The sequence below is a fragment of the Anopheles nili genome, chromosome 3 (genome assembly GCF_943737925.1).
Source record: "Anopheles nili chromosome 3, idAnoNiliSN_F5_01, whole genome shotgun sequence".
NCBI classification, from domain to species: Eukaryota; Metazoa; Arthropoda; class Insecta; order Diptera; family Culicidae; genus Anopheles; species Anopheles nili.
The window spans coordinates 1,951,012-1,965,813 of NC_071292.1; the positions used below are offsets into that span (position 1 = coordinate 1,951,012).

Consider the following 14,802-nt stretch of genomic DNA (forward strand, 5'->3'; position numbering starts at 1 on the left):
CGACCGACGGGAACATCCTGCCTGCGGAATACGGAGAAGCAATAACAGTCCATTGGTGAACTAATTTAGTGATTATGCAAATGAATACCTCTCCGAGCCCGGTCGGTGCCTGTGTGTCGTCGAGTTTCTTGCCCTTTCGTCGTGGGCGCCACAAGCTGATGTCTTCGGGCCAGCGACAGTTTGGCCTGGCGCTAGTGTCGAGGCTAATTGAAGAATAATAGATAGTTTCAATATCCGATCTGAGGAAGCACGCGCCACGGAAGGCTTGGGCAAACACTGTGGCGTCATTTATCACCAGAGAACCATTCCAGAAGGAAGGAAGGAGGGCCCGTGACCGTCCGGAGATCCGGTGGCATGCCCTGCTGCAAATGCGACCACTGCTGGCTGCCCAAATAGGGGTTCTCCATTCGAACGCTGAATGTTCTTCTACAGCACGGAGTTCTGATAAGGGTTTCGCAAGTTCTTCCACTTTACCTTCTCCGTTTCGATTCCGGTACCGATTTTCTACATTCCTCCAAGTAAAAGATCCGGCATTAGAGCCACAAGCGGAAGACAGAAGTTGCGGATGTAAGAAAAGAAATACAGAACAACGGCAGCTCATTTTCTTTTTTCATTTTGTAATTTCACGAGTTTTTATGAAAGGAAAAGTTTATTCTTATCAAATTTCAAAGTAAACAAATAATAGAACCATACAGAAGCAGTTGAAGAAGAAGGAGCAAAGAATCAGCTGATGGAAAAAGTAGGCGGTACGATTTTCCCTTTCCTGGCCGTTGCGCTAAGATAAAAAGGGGCGCTGATTGCGGGAAACTGGCGGATCAACTTTGAAAAGGCTCCGAAAATGAGCATGGACATAGAAACGCTACATTCAAACAAAAGCGAGGCAAATAAGGAAAAGAAACACATTTGCAGATGCGTTCGTCTATTGTGAATTAGTTTATGTCCGGTTGAATTTTTGTTTTGGCTAGCTGTGGTGGTTTGAGAATTTGGCTCAGTTGTTGTACAAAAAAGGCACAGACTATTGAACTCTTTTATCAAACAAAACGACACGAAGGGAGCTTGTGCGATAAATAAGAAGGAAAGTGATTTTGTCTGCCATAGGCGAAGCTATAAAAAGTGATCCGCGATACAAAAAAACATAATTTCAGGCGCTAGAGAAAAGCTCTTCTCTCGGTTCCCTTGTTTCTAAGGCGGCTTCTTTGGGGAAAAAATTTACTCATCGCCTAAAAACGCGGGAATTGCACGCAGAAAACGTCGTACTTACAAAAAGAAACGATAGCTACGACACTTTACTCCTCTTTCCTCTCGTGTACATTTTCTTCCTCTCATCTTCTTCTGTTGTATATAATATATATTCATATATAAGTACCTAGTGTATATAATATATAGTTAAGTTTTTCTTCTTTTCTCTTTTTCGTTTCTTTTAAATCGAATTTTGCTTCTGTTTTTGCTAATAGACTTTTTCACATCTTTTTATACGCCTCCCTCAGGTGCGCACTTTTTCTCAACTCTGATTTACACTCTGCTCACCTTATTTAATTTTCATTTGCAGTTGCTTCTTTGCTTTGTGGTGAATGCATCTTTTTATACTTTTTTCTTTTCATTTTACATTTTCCTATAAACTGGCACATTTAGTATTTCTTGTGTCGCTTTGTATGCGTGAATGTGTGTGTGTGTGTGTGATTCCTACAGCAAACATATTTCATCCTTTTTGAAATACATGACGCGGAAAGTTTCTCTACTTTCCATTTTTGATCCTTTTACACACTCTATACATGATCATGATCAACTAATAAACTTGCGTCCATTTTTCACTGCAATACTTCTATGCATTGACAATCACACGGGAAAAAAGCGACACCATTAAATCAAAGGACCAAATATACATATAATCACGTGCATCCTTGAATATATAGCTCAACATTTTGTTCACATCTCTACATCATTTACAGAAGTCTCACGATTACCAATGTGCTTCGTTTCGAGCTGTCGTTTTTTGTTTGCTTATGTTCCACGTTATTGTTAGATTCCTTTTCCCGTTAGAGTCCTCTGATCGTTTGCGGACCTAGCACGGTATACAGCACCTCGCACTTTTCCCTCGACACACTAAACAATAATCCGCGGAAACATTACAAAGCACCGAATATCGGGAATGACACGCGAGAGTGGATTTCTGCATTATTGGCTGAACACTACGAACTACCTAGCTAACAATTACAAGCAGATTACAGGAGAATCGGAAAGCATGCAAATAAAACTGGTGACGATGAAAATTTGCAGGCTACGAAAAACTTAACAAAGTAAAGAAAATGGTTACAAAATGGTGACGGATAAAATTATTACTAGTGTTGTTTGGCTACCGAATTCGTGCTCTTCCACATACCTACCCTGAAATTAGTGGTATTCGAAAACACTACTGCTGCTTTGAATGTCCTTACTCACGAGTTTAATAATAATACAAAAGATTTGGTTTCTGCCGTTTTCTTGCCGTGCTGCCTATGATTCACATACGGTTACGTTTTGCACGAGACTGCAAATATACACTGTACATTAAGATAATGAACGAGATGACCTATGATGATGAATTTCATGTATGCTCTACGCAACTTCGAAACTCGGTCTGCCGTAGTGCATCGCTCATTGCGTTCAATTGGTTTATCCTACATATAACATGTACATTGTTTCCTCGTCAGCCATACAACCGATACAGCTCTGTTAACAATTTATTGAAAAATTGATTTCATGGTTACACGCGTTCTTTGTTGTATTTTTTCCCTTTTTAATATTATTCAGTCATTAGTTTGGGCTGGTTTTGCAGTACACTGCGGACACACGCTTTAGCTTTCGGACTGTGACGGGTATTGAGTCTTTTACTGCAATTACTAATCGTTGTTCCAATTTCCGGACACAAAATAGGGAACGAAAAAAGAGTAATTTGATAACTTTCGCCTAGTAGCGGACGGGATTTTGGATTTTGATCTCGACTGTAATGATGGAGCACAATTAAAGTCCTTCCCATTCCAGGTAAATCGAAACAATCAAACTAGTTTACGTAGCTGGTAACGTTGGGTATGTATTGCACCAACTTTCATCTAAACAAAGAACTTTGAGGCTGCTGTAGTTCAAAGGTGTGCGGCACAAACAATCAGTCTCGCCTTGAAGTATGGAGCCTTTAATTCAAATGTATCAAATTTCTATCGCAGCATTCCACCACCTATGGGGCTAATTGAAAGTGATGCCAAAACTTAACACCTAATGAACCGCTTCGATGGTTTGGGGCGAACATAAGGATTCGGGAGAGGAATGATGAAAGACTCCCAGTGTACTGTCATCATTTTCATGCTCCGAGGAGCGAATAGCAATGTTCGCGCGCGTGCGTGGCTTATTGGATTTACATAATTAAATAATTAATCATAATCAATGGGTTTAAATTAGAGGTAACTATCGTCGCCTACTGTTCCCATTTGCACCTCGCCCACGCACCACAACTTTGATGCAGTACACAACATGCGTTCACAGGCGCTCCAAGCTACATACATATGACCCTCTCTGCAGCCTTTACGTGCTTTTCCTAGCTGCAGCACAATCCCACACATCGCCACGTCTTTGTTTATCTTCTTAGACACACCTATTTGGTATCAATTTCCTTCGCCTGTTGGATCATTGTTTTCGCTGTGCCTTCGTTTTCACGAGTAAACGCAGCACTGAAAAGCCATGATTTCAGCTTTCACGGATAGTGGTCATTTTGGGTCCAAAGATTAAACGAAGAACAGTGCGCTCGAAGTGAGATAAACACTATTGATGCTTTCAAAATCGACGAAGCTCCTCCAGCGGACCATACCACATCGAGATATTTCATTACTCACATAGCGCTAATTCCGCGCTAATGAAAATTGATATTGACCGGATATGTGTGAACTTGCTCTTCTCCCAACACCCAACGGCACCGTAGCCGATGAATGGTAGTAGCTTCACTCTTGCTAATTATAGTGAGAATTCATGCTGTACGTGGATAGTGTCGGATTTATGATTCCCTATCCTCAAACACCTCGCGCTTGTTGGTTTGGATGAATATGTATATCCTTTTGCAAAGGTAGTAGATCAGGGATCAAATGACATGCCGCCATAAACAATCACGGCTTGAAAGCCATACAAATTCGTCACATGCACCATCTGGTCGAAACTCGCTCGGCCGTTACACATTCCATTGTCTACATTCCAGTGGATTGATTCAATGGGGTTTGAAACATGAGTTGGGCTCATAATACAGCGATTCAAGCAGTTGGATCGATGCCTAATTGGCATATAACGGGTATTTTACTTTTCCTTAGCAAACACAAAGGAACTACCAAGCACCTTTATCAATTTAATTAGTTTGCAAATTCACATTATAACAATTACTAAGCATGGCGCAATGAAATATGAAATTTGTCTTTTTTTTTTGTGTGCAGATAGGTGAAATCGATTGACAGGTGGTTAGGATATCATAAGCGAACGAGCACGAGATAGTTGAGGCGTGGGAGGGCCATTGATGGATGGTAATAGAAGCAAATGTTTGCACCGATGCTTGCAATGGAAAACCAATATAACGGAACTGTTCCCGTATGCTACCATGATGTGGATACGACGAAACGAACTAGTGGATGAAAAAATGACATATAATTCGATTATACATAAATAGTTACACATGTAATACGCAGCATAACATAGTGATTCATCTTCTTACATATAAAACGCTCTGATTTTTTAGTACTTTCCCAAACAAATGTCGATCGTTTACCAAGCGAACCTCCCTGTACTCTGAGGGGGCAGCTTGATCCATGCCTGTCTGATTCCTCCGCATTATCCTGATACAATGGTTACAGTTACTTCGTATATCAATCAAACCACTGACGTTTACAGATACGAAAACGGTAAGTACGGAAAAAACATCGAACAAACGTTGATCTTTCGATACATTAACACAGCTATAGAGAATCGTATGCCTCTACTGTCTCGTTCAAATTCAATTTCCGCATCTAATTATGATCCACTATTCAAAGGATTGACAATAGGAACATATATTAAGGTAAGAAAATATTGACAAGAGGATCCTGCTCTGCTAAAGCTCGCTAGCTCCTGTCTGGCTGAACTCATTTTTATTCTCACGTTGTTTTATAATCAAAAAGGTTCTATTTTTGCAAGTGTTGAACTACTTTTCATTTTAGTGCGCATTTGTGATTCAAAAAAAATTGTGCAACGTATAACATGGTTTTAGTTAAGATATTGTTAAAGAATATGAAATAAAGAAATCCCAACGCTGTCAGAAACTCCAATATACTTAAGTTTGTTAAACAATAACGTGTTTCAACTTCTAGAATAATGTTCATGGCTAAAATGTAGATGAACTGATAAGATCAATCGACAAAAGAATCAAGAAATTAAATCACATAAAATATAGTGTTTCTGTTATTGTATAAAGTGGATGTATATAAACGTATGATGCCACTTCGTTAGGAAGTGGATACGAATAGTCTCAGAAACAAGAACAATACGTTATGTATTTCGTCAGAAGAAACGATGTATTTTGTTCTGTGACTAAATATACCTCCTTTTTACTATAGGTATAGTTTGGATGTTTCAAATGAAAATTTTCGTGAGCTATAACTTGATGAATGCAAGTTGTTTAGTTTATGAAATCTCTAAATCATTCAAAGAAAAACAAAAAAAAATCAAACAACAAAGAAAGTAAACATCAAATTCAAAAGCAATAATTTCAAAACTTAACTATATATGATGAAGGCAAAAACGTAAATGAAAACATGTAAAGTTATAAAATATAGCAGTTCGAATAATGCAACATAAAAAAGTAAACAAAAAATGGCCAAATTTCAAGAAAATTAGTTGAATCTTTTACGCCACCCAAAATCACAAGCATGCTCCAGGCATTAAACATACGTTTGTTTTTAAGCGAAAAGTTGATTGCATAATTTGCACAAAATCTTCTGCTTTTTTGCGTTTGGAAACTCTCGTATATCTTTTACCACATTTACGTACGATATAAATTAATACAGCACTGTCAATTCACGGTATTTTAGCTGTTTCGGAATAATCGAACAATTACTTCGATCGAATATGGCTGATACCGACCCACAAACTTATAAACCAACCGAATCAAATACAAACATGAGAAATAACTCTAACAGCTCAATCTGGGAAACACACTTTTCTCTTAATCGTAGCATCTGTGCGATTAGGTACAATAGAGACTTCTATCCACGATATTTACTGCGGTGTTGTTCAAGGTGCTTGGGTATATGCAGTATGGATTTGTCAAGGATCTATTCCAATGCTGGCCATGTCGAAGAATACAGCCTAGTCCGTTAGTAACCCATTTGTTTGCTGCTGAATCGTTTCGTAATCGTATATTCTCACGATTTACTTACGACTCCTAATGGTCTCCCGTTAGGTTTGGTGGTAAGTTTGAGGTTCTTTGTGGTGACAAAGCTGATGCTACTGCTGGTACTGCCGTGGTTTCCGCTGGAGACATTGGTTCGATGGTTGATTGTTGCACTTGCGATGATGGTGGCGGCGGCAACGGCAGCTGCGCAGCACTTCAACAGTTGCGCATTCGCTGTCGCCGCCAACTGCCCCAAATCCTAGTAAGGTTTAGAGGCATCTTTCGAGCGTTTAAGCTGAACCTTCAGCCGCTTGGTGCCGATCTGGAACCCATGCATCGCCTGAATGGCAGCCTGGGCCGCCGAAACGTTGTCGAACGACACAAACCCGAAACACTTCGATAGATTTGTTTGCTTATCGATGAAAACCTTCGCCGAGACGACGTTGCCGAATGGAAAGAATGTGGAGGCCAAATCGGTATCGGTGAATTCCTGCGGTAGATGGTAAATGAACAGATTGCAACCTTCTGGACCTGGATTGCGGTGGTGATGAAGTCCATATGGCATAGCGTGGAAGAAAGAGAAATAGCAAAAATACCACATGAACAGAGTATTCCGGTAATCTTAGCTGTCGCAAAAAAGCATATAAAATGCGATGTTTTTTCACGAAAACAAATAATTATTATCTATTTGCTAATTTTGAGGATCATTTCGAATCGTTCAAGCAGGGCATCAATGAAAGCTAAGGAGCAGTGTGCAAAGCTAGCATGCGTACCTTCAATCTGCTTCCCTGCGGCGGCAGCCACCGCTTGTGCTAGCGTCGGTGTGGTTAAAGGCGTCGGGGTGAATGCTGCTGCAGTGGCTGCTGCTGCGCCAAACTGCGGTAAGGCGGCGTACGAAGTCAGGTTGTTGGCTGTGTCTGCTCCGGTAGTCCCTATTCCGGCCAGAGTGAAGAAATAACGTCAAACACAAAAGAAAAATAAACGCAACTCTAATTAGTAAACCAAACCCTTTGATTTTTGCAGCCGTTAAAGTGGATCTTTTTATTTATATTTGCGGGAATAAGCCATAACCGAACAATACCAAATATCTGTAGTAAAAATAACAACCCAGTAACAAAAAAACTTTATTAGAGAAAATGCAGCATCAATACGAAATGTTAGCAAACTAGTAAAAGAAAAAGCTTTATCAAAAATGATTTAGAAAATCCAAGCGTAAATATCACCATGCAAAGAAAATTGAGACATGCCGAAGTAGATGATCTCGATTCCGATGATGATAAAGTTTAGGATATTTTGTTGGATTGTGCACACATGAAATTTAAAAAACATACACTCGTTTGATGTCATGTGTAGTTTTCCTTGGATAAAGCGGTAAATCTTATACAGTATGGTTGCAGATACGTCCAGATCGAAAACATATGAGCCATGTGCATCTTGAAAATATTAATTTATTATGGACGTACAAGTAAAATGCGTTGTATTTACGAAATAAACATAGAAAAATGATTATAACAAGACAGCTATAACTAAACGACACTAGAACACAGTGCTAAATTCTGAAAGAATGGATATGAAAGGGAATAATTGCGAATGATGATTAGTTCAAATGCCAATCTGAACAGGGTAGATAGTATAGGTGAACGATGTTATAAAAGTAAATCACACAAAAAACATGCACTTTCAAAACTCAAGCACATTGCACGATCGAATGAACAAGGATTAAATTTAATAAATCAATGTATATTTGTAGTAATATTAGAGACACTTTTGAAAGCTATACAATTCAATCAAAAACTACAACATATGGTCGACCAACACAAAATTATGGGAACGAATCAAATCGCTTTGAGCAAACTGAGAGAAGGAGAGGGGAGCTGTAAATAGGTTTGAGCAAACGATAGACAAATTCAAGATCCATTCCAACCAAACTAGCATTCCGGAAGAGATACTGGTGGGTATAAGCATAGACAATTCGGGGCTCACCTGACGTTGCTGTTTTCCCTAACAGACCGGCTGTACCGTCAAGGAATATTTAATTATTCAATACAAGGACACCAAGAAAGTTGCAATATTTGTTTCCAGAAGCCGGTGATGGATACATTAATGACCATTCGAGCGATTTGTTTTCGATTTTTGCATTTCAGTCAGGGGGCGTGCCGATGCCATCCCATTTGAGAATACGAGTTGGTGGTGGCGCCAGTCGATTACATGGGCACAAAGATACACAGAAAAAGAGACAGAGACACAGAGCGTTGATGAAAAATCGAAGAAAAATGCTAACATGGAGTGGTAAAAATTATAAAATAATTTGCAGATATGTAAGCCTTGTCTTTCTAGAAATTGTGCACCACATTACGTTCGTGATACTACCTAACATGACCGTGGGCCTGCACGATGGTTCGCGATATCTCGATCGTTCATCAGAAATTTGGAATCGCCACTAATTTAATTTAATATAAACACATTCTTCCTCCGCAACGATCCATGGGATTGGTTTCAAAGGCACCGGAAGACGAGGGTGTCAATTTGTGGGGCGAGAGAAAGAGAGAATAAATGGGACGCCCCTATAAACCCCGACTGGCCATTGAAGGTGGTGGTCCACAGTTGGCGAATCCATTCCGGTGTGATCATAAAATCGTTTATTGCTTCGACAAGGAGCACACTTTTATGGAACGAAGGATGATTGCTATCCTCCATTACGGCAAACAAGCAACAAGCTACTGGCCGCATCAAAGCAGGGGATTGTGGGAGGAGCTCGCGCAAGGTCCTTTTCATAGGCGCACCCTGCGATACGGTCTCCGGGTATGCCCGAATCGCGAGGAATCTATGTGCACACAGGTGAAGAAGCCATAAAACAGATAAAAGTAAAATCGTTCATCTTTATAACTTTTACGACTGTTTTAATGGGACATTGTTGTTGCTGTTATGATTTCGTTCGACCGTCCGTTCGTTTCGTGCGTAGGGCGACTGCGCTCAGGTAGCGACCCACTCTCAGCTTAGCCAACGCCGTCTGGCTGGCGTTCGATATTAATTTTACTTTTTTACGTGTTTCCGCGGGGGCCCTCCTCTCAAATGCGCACCTAGAGCTGTGCGATCAATGAGTAATGTAATGGGAGAAAGAGACAGCCCTTGTGACGGAGCGCGGACGCCATTGCCACACAAAAAAAAATAATAAGGAGAAAATCAAGATCGTCGAGGAGCAAGCGAAAATGATCCAAAAGTATCGCTCTTGAGAAGCGTACATTTTTCCCATTAGGTAATGTAGATTTTCACAAAGGTTGCATTTTTCATGCTGCAATTCGCGGGCACAGTGGCTCTTTCAACAAGAGAAAATTTTATGAAGGATTTTTCCCTTTAAAATGTAACATATGCTTCTTTATTCTGAAAAATAAAAACAACAACTAAAATCAAAGATATGAAATACTTACACAAAGATGTCGCTGCATTGCTGATGGCCGTCGCTGGTGTCTGAGCGGCAGCTGCGGCGGCAGTTTGCAGCGAGGGTTGCGTGATTCCTGCTAGTGTCACCAAATTCTGCAGGGAGATGGGTGCGAGAAGGCTTGCGGCGGCGGCGGAGGTCGTATCAGTCTGAGCGCTTAGTCCTGCGGCGGGGTTGTCCATCACACACGCACACACATAGGAATAAGGACGTCATCGGTCGATGAGGAATTTCGAGAATGAGAACGAAAAAATACCATCAAAAGCTAATCCCTCTCCAAAACTCACAAAACGCTGGTTAAATCCCGTAAAACCCATTCATCTTCGTCACGAGCCGTTAGCTAGTCAAAGAATAAGAGCCGATTTTCCTTCAGCTTAGAAGCCTACCCTGTGACGCATGGCGACACCGAGCGACGAGTATTGCTGTAAGGTCTTTCGAGCACGGCAACGGCGACATTGTTTCATACTCTTCCTTGAATCTGCGCGGCTGAAGTCAGCTGGCAAGGATTTCACGTCCGAAAGGGACGAGGGTCAACTCCAGACGGGTCGTGCGTGACGTGCGTTAAATTCGTTTATTTATGATCCATTGAACAACGCTACAACAGCCACCCTTTCGAGGGGCCATGGCGCAATCGAGTCCCGGAAACCGCAGAAGCGACTTGAACAAAAACCAAAAGAGCCACACCAACCAGCTAGAAAATCGAACGGACGCGACGTAGCGGTAGCCGCTGGTCAACGTTTTGTCACGATTTTTCATTAAAACAGCACCTTCCCATTTTCGACCCATCGTAGGGGGACTAACGCAGGTGTCGGAAAAAAGGCTCGCAGAACGGGTGACCCTCGCACCGTTCGCTTTTTAGGGCATGGCTTCGAGGGGTTGCAGCACGTGGATATTAAATCATTTCTAATTCCCATTTAGAGTCAACGGTTTTGATGACCACGTTCGCTGCGCACCGCCTGTAGTCGGCACTGCCTTCAACGATGGCCGGTCGGGCGATCCCATAAAGGGGTGCCTCTGCTGTGTCGTTCATCGCGAAGCAAACGCTGCAGCGATCCTTTCAGCAATTGCCACGTTTTAATGAAGGTGACCAGAGCGTCGTAGCGGTACCGGGAAACCTCAGTTCGTCCGGTGTCGCTGGACATCGAACGGAACCATAGCCGTTTGCGCCTTTTTGACACCATCGCTCCCAACTTTCAACTCCCACTTGCCTTCTTCGTCGAGCAGTGTGAAAAGTTATTGGATGGTCACACACATTACGCGACCGCCGGACTACGAGTGGGAACGCCTGCGTGGGAGGTAATTTCTGAGGAGGTAACATCGCAACCGAGAGAGCGGAGTATATCAGCACGATGCTTACATCCTGATACAGGGTGGTTGACTTTAGCTGCCCAGTGGCTTGCCGATGAAAAGCGATAAAAATTTTCCCCTAATGTGCGAAGGACGGTCGGCTACTTTAACCACGATAAATTGCCATACCGAGGAGGATAAAAAGAGTTTTGCTAAAGGGTAATTTTGTAATTGAGAGTCCGGTGCTCTGTAGAGGCACTGTTCGAGGTTCAAATCGATTTGGTGAGCGGGCTTGTTAATCCGACTTCCGAAATGACTTCACGGAGGCATCGCAGATGAGTTTTACTACATTTTCTGTTAAGTTGTTAAAAAGATAATGCAGGCTTTACAGCCCAAAAGTACTCGTTTGAAATTGAATAGCTACCAGAAAAACGTACCTTGCAGGAGATGCTGTTGTTGCGCTACGGCTTGCAGCTGCTGCAACAACGTCAGCGGTGGGGAGATGGCATCGGCCGCCAGAAACGGTGTCTGCTGCTGCGGTGGGTTCGGATGGGCGGATGCGGTCAGGGGCGTTACCGACTGCGTGATCGGTTGATTGATGCCCGTCATACTCCACAGATTCGTCTGCATCTGTTGCATTCGTTTGGCATCCTTTTCCTTCTGCGTATCGGCGAATTTTACCACTAGAGGCGCCGAGCAGCCTTCCATCGTTTTGCTCTGGTGTAGATTCTGAAACGTAAATAAAAAAACAGAAACATGTAATACATTCCCAGAGCGAAATAGATAAGCGATCATGATAAAATGAATGAAGCGATGAATCAGCAAAATACACAATGCGACCTCTACCGTGGAAGAAAATGTGCAAACCTATCTGATAGTTAGATAAAATGGGAGCAACCTAACATACAAAATCAATCAGCTGTTTATTGTAACAGCTGTTCAACTTATTGCAACAGGTAACATTCGCCAAACTAGAGTAAAGCCAATCAATATGTTATCCTTGCATAGCCCGCGATATTTATTCGTCTGAGAAACTTATATGAAACACTTAGAATGTATTCTTGGTTCCTACAATTCAAAACTATTCGAAAGATGACAATGTTCTGGTCCTGGAAGGCAGACAGCGATACAAAACGTTGCTAGAAGTCGTTTACTAAATGCGAGTGTTAATTTCTAGCCGAATTATTCTTAATAGTCGTGTCTCATTTACGACAACGTGCGGTAAGGTGCCCCCAAGCGACACATTTAGGCAATTGCTTCCCTCTATATCCATGAGCCCATTCCCTGTTTTGTTAATGTGTCGTTGTATGTTTTGTTGTGCTATGTCGATGTCAAAGGCAGTCAAAGGCGAACGTAGAGGTATACTTTCATTTCAGATCCATACACACATCATGCTTTCATTTGCACCGCGATAACGTTGGCAACAGGAGGCTTTTCTTTGTAAGAGTCTGCTTCATCACTTAATTCAAAGAAGCGTCAAGGAATGGTGAGAAAACACGCAATTCTCTGTTAAAATGAGGAACATCATCGTCAGAGTAAAGTATACGAGAGCATGATGCTTAAAAATCGTAAAATTTGCATAGAACGTTTCGTTTACACCTGGGCGTACTCTTGTGTGTATCCTTGGTGGAGTTTTTTGTTGCCATCAATTTCACGCCCTCAGTACACCCGCGCATTGACACGCTATTGCCGATGCTACATTTACACCGACGTTTCACCCACGTAGGCTTGAATCAGGCAAGAAAATGGAAAGATATTTGTGCCGCTCTAGAATGAGAAATGGCAACGTGGGACCTCTAAACAAAATCTCATTAGCCTGCCTTGACAAGTGTCCCTGCAGAAAGGTAAACGTTATGAAAACAAGCCACACTTTCACAGCAGAATTGAACGGTACACGCCATGACTGCTAATGATGTTTCATTGACGGAAGCACTGTAATGGGACGGCAACATTGCTATCATTATATTCACGTAAAAAAACATTTGTGTTTCCATAATTACAAGAACATGAAAAAAATGTACATTTACTTTAACCAGACCTACTGGCCGCGCCGAGGTAAAGTTCAATCTTCCCCTTCAATTTCTACCCAAACTCAAATGATGTCAATTCGAAAGCTATAACAAATAATCGTAACAACTTGGAACTCCACAAACGATACCACCATACGACAATTTCTCGAAAAGCTACCATCTAGGGAGGCCCCGCTGAACCAGAGACGTTAATAGAAAATCGTAACGTTTCTCTTTCCTGTAATTTTGAAAAAGAGGAAATGAGTGCTTCGCTCCCTACAGGTTCGTACTTCATCAGCTTCAACAACTATCGCTGGAAATAAGAAGCAGGCTTCCGGGCTTGAGTAGGAAAAAAGGATCAAACCGTTTTTATCATTCTACAAATGCTATCAAAACACAAACCAAAAACTTCAGCCTCATTTCCAATGCTCCTTGCATTATAGCCGAATGTTAAACACAAAAACGACGGTTTTTTTGGTTGGTCGGTTAGTGATAATGGTGTTTTTTTTAGTCAAAGGGTGTCAAAGCGAAAAAGAAAGAGAAAACGACCATTCTCTACCTCAAAATAGCCTTCCGAAACAACCATCACAATCACGTAACCGATGATTATTGTTATTGATGTTTTGCATGTCGTTATCCTGCGGCAGAAATGTTGCTGCACTAATGGGGGCAACGGAAAATGGATGGAAATGGTTTAGTTATTCATTCTTGTCGCTGTCGCTTGCAGGAAGAATCAACATCTACAGAGCCATGCAATAGGACGCCGGATAAAGCGGGAATAAAACCAGTCAACATCAATGCCATGAAAAAGCGAACTGACATGCCTTTGGACACATGGCGTTCATATTCGGCTTTGCCATTCGACTTTCCAGCCATCATTAATTTTTACTGTGCTAAATGAATTGCAGACAATGTGGCGACAACCAAAGCACACACTTGACGATAGTAAACGGGTAGCAAAAAACATATTTGGGTGCAATCAAATCATATTTCATCATGTCCAGCTTCTGTGCCATCTATCAATAGGATTTACATTTCCAAGCGTTTTAAACAAATTTTGAAGGTTTCAGATGAATAAATTTGAAGATATTTCATACTATAGCCATGAGTTTTATTTATTCAAGCTAGTATTCGCTCGTAGATTTATTAGGTTCCTGTTTTGAAAGTAAATAAGATAGATGCTTTGATTAGAAGCCAAATTGTTTAGACTGCTGGAACTCCTTAAACAAAATGACAAGCAGTCATAAGGTATGCTTTAATGTGAAAACATGTTGGCACCATGATTTTGTTATGAAAATGTCAACGAAAAAGCCACTCAAACGCGCATGAAAAAGAAGCATGAGAAAATAATTGAAATCCTTCTGTAATAACTCATGCGACCGCTGACTAACAGATTAATATAATAAAAACCGTTAATTCCACATCATCAATCATAAAATCGTTTGTTATGCCACCAAATCCGTTCGTTGGCTGGACGAGATCATCGAGGCTATTCTCCGCCTCGTCATCAAACTGAGAGAGCAGCCTCCTATTGGATGGGTAGGCTAGATAACGAATCATTAAAAACGTTTCAATCCTTCACCCCTCCTGCACCGGTCAACCCTTACACGAAGCACCAATCTATAGGCGAGATAAAAATGGATAAAAAATGGAAATGCACCTCAAAGTGATTCCTCGTCCAGGGAACAAAC

General features: G+C 41.4%; 1 protein-coding gene across 1 annotated transcript in view; it reads right to left on the minus strand.

Annotated features, from left to right (window-relative positions):
* Window positions 1-613: 613 nt before the first annotated feature.
* The window catches only part of LOC128726126 (CUGBP Elav-like family member 2), a 164,058-nt gene continuing 149,869 nt past the window's right edge, over window positions 614-14,802 (minus strand). The window contains exons 6-10 of the mRNA XM_053819916.1: window positions 11,540-11,831; window positions 9,805-9,978; window positions 8,360-8,389; window positions 7,150-7,308; window positions 614-6,907 (exon numbers count right to left, since the gene is read on the minus strand). Coding sequence (XP_053675891.1) covers window positions 6,636-6,907; window positions 7,150-7,308; window positions 8,360-8,389; window positions 9,805-9,978; window positions 11,540-11,831 — 927 coding nt within the window. The 3' untranslated portion in view covers window positions 614-6,635. The remainder of the gene's footprint in view (window positions 6,908-7,149; window positions 7,309-8,359; window positions 8,390-9,804; window positions 9,979-11,539; window positions 11,832-14,802) is intronic.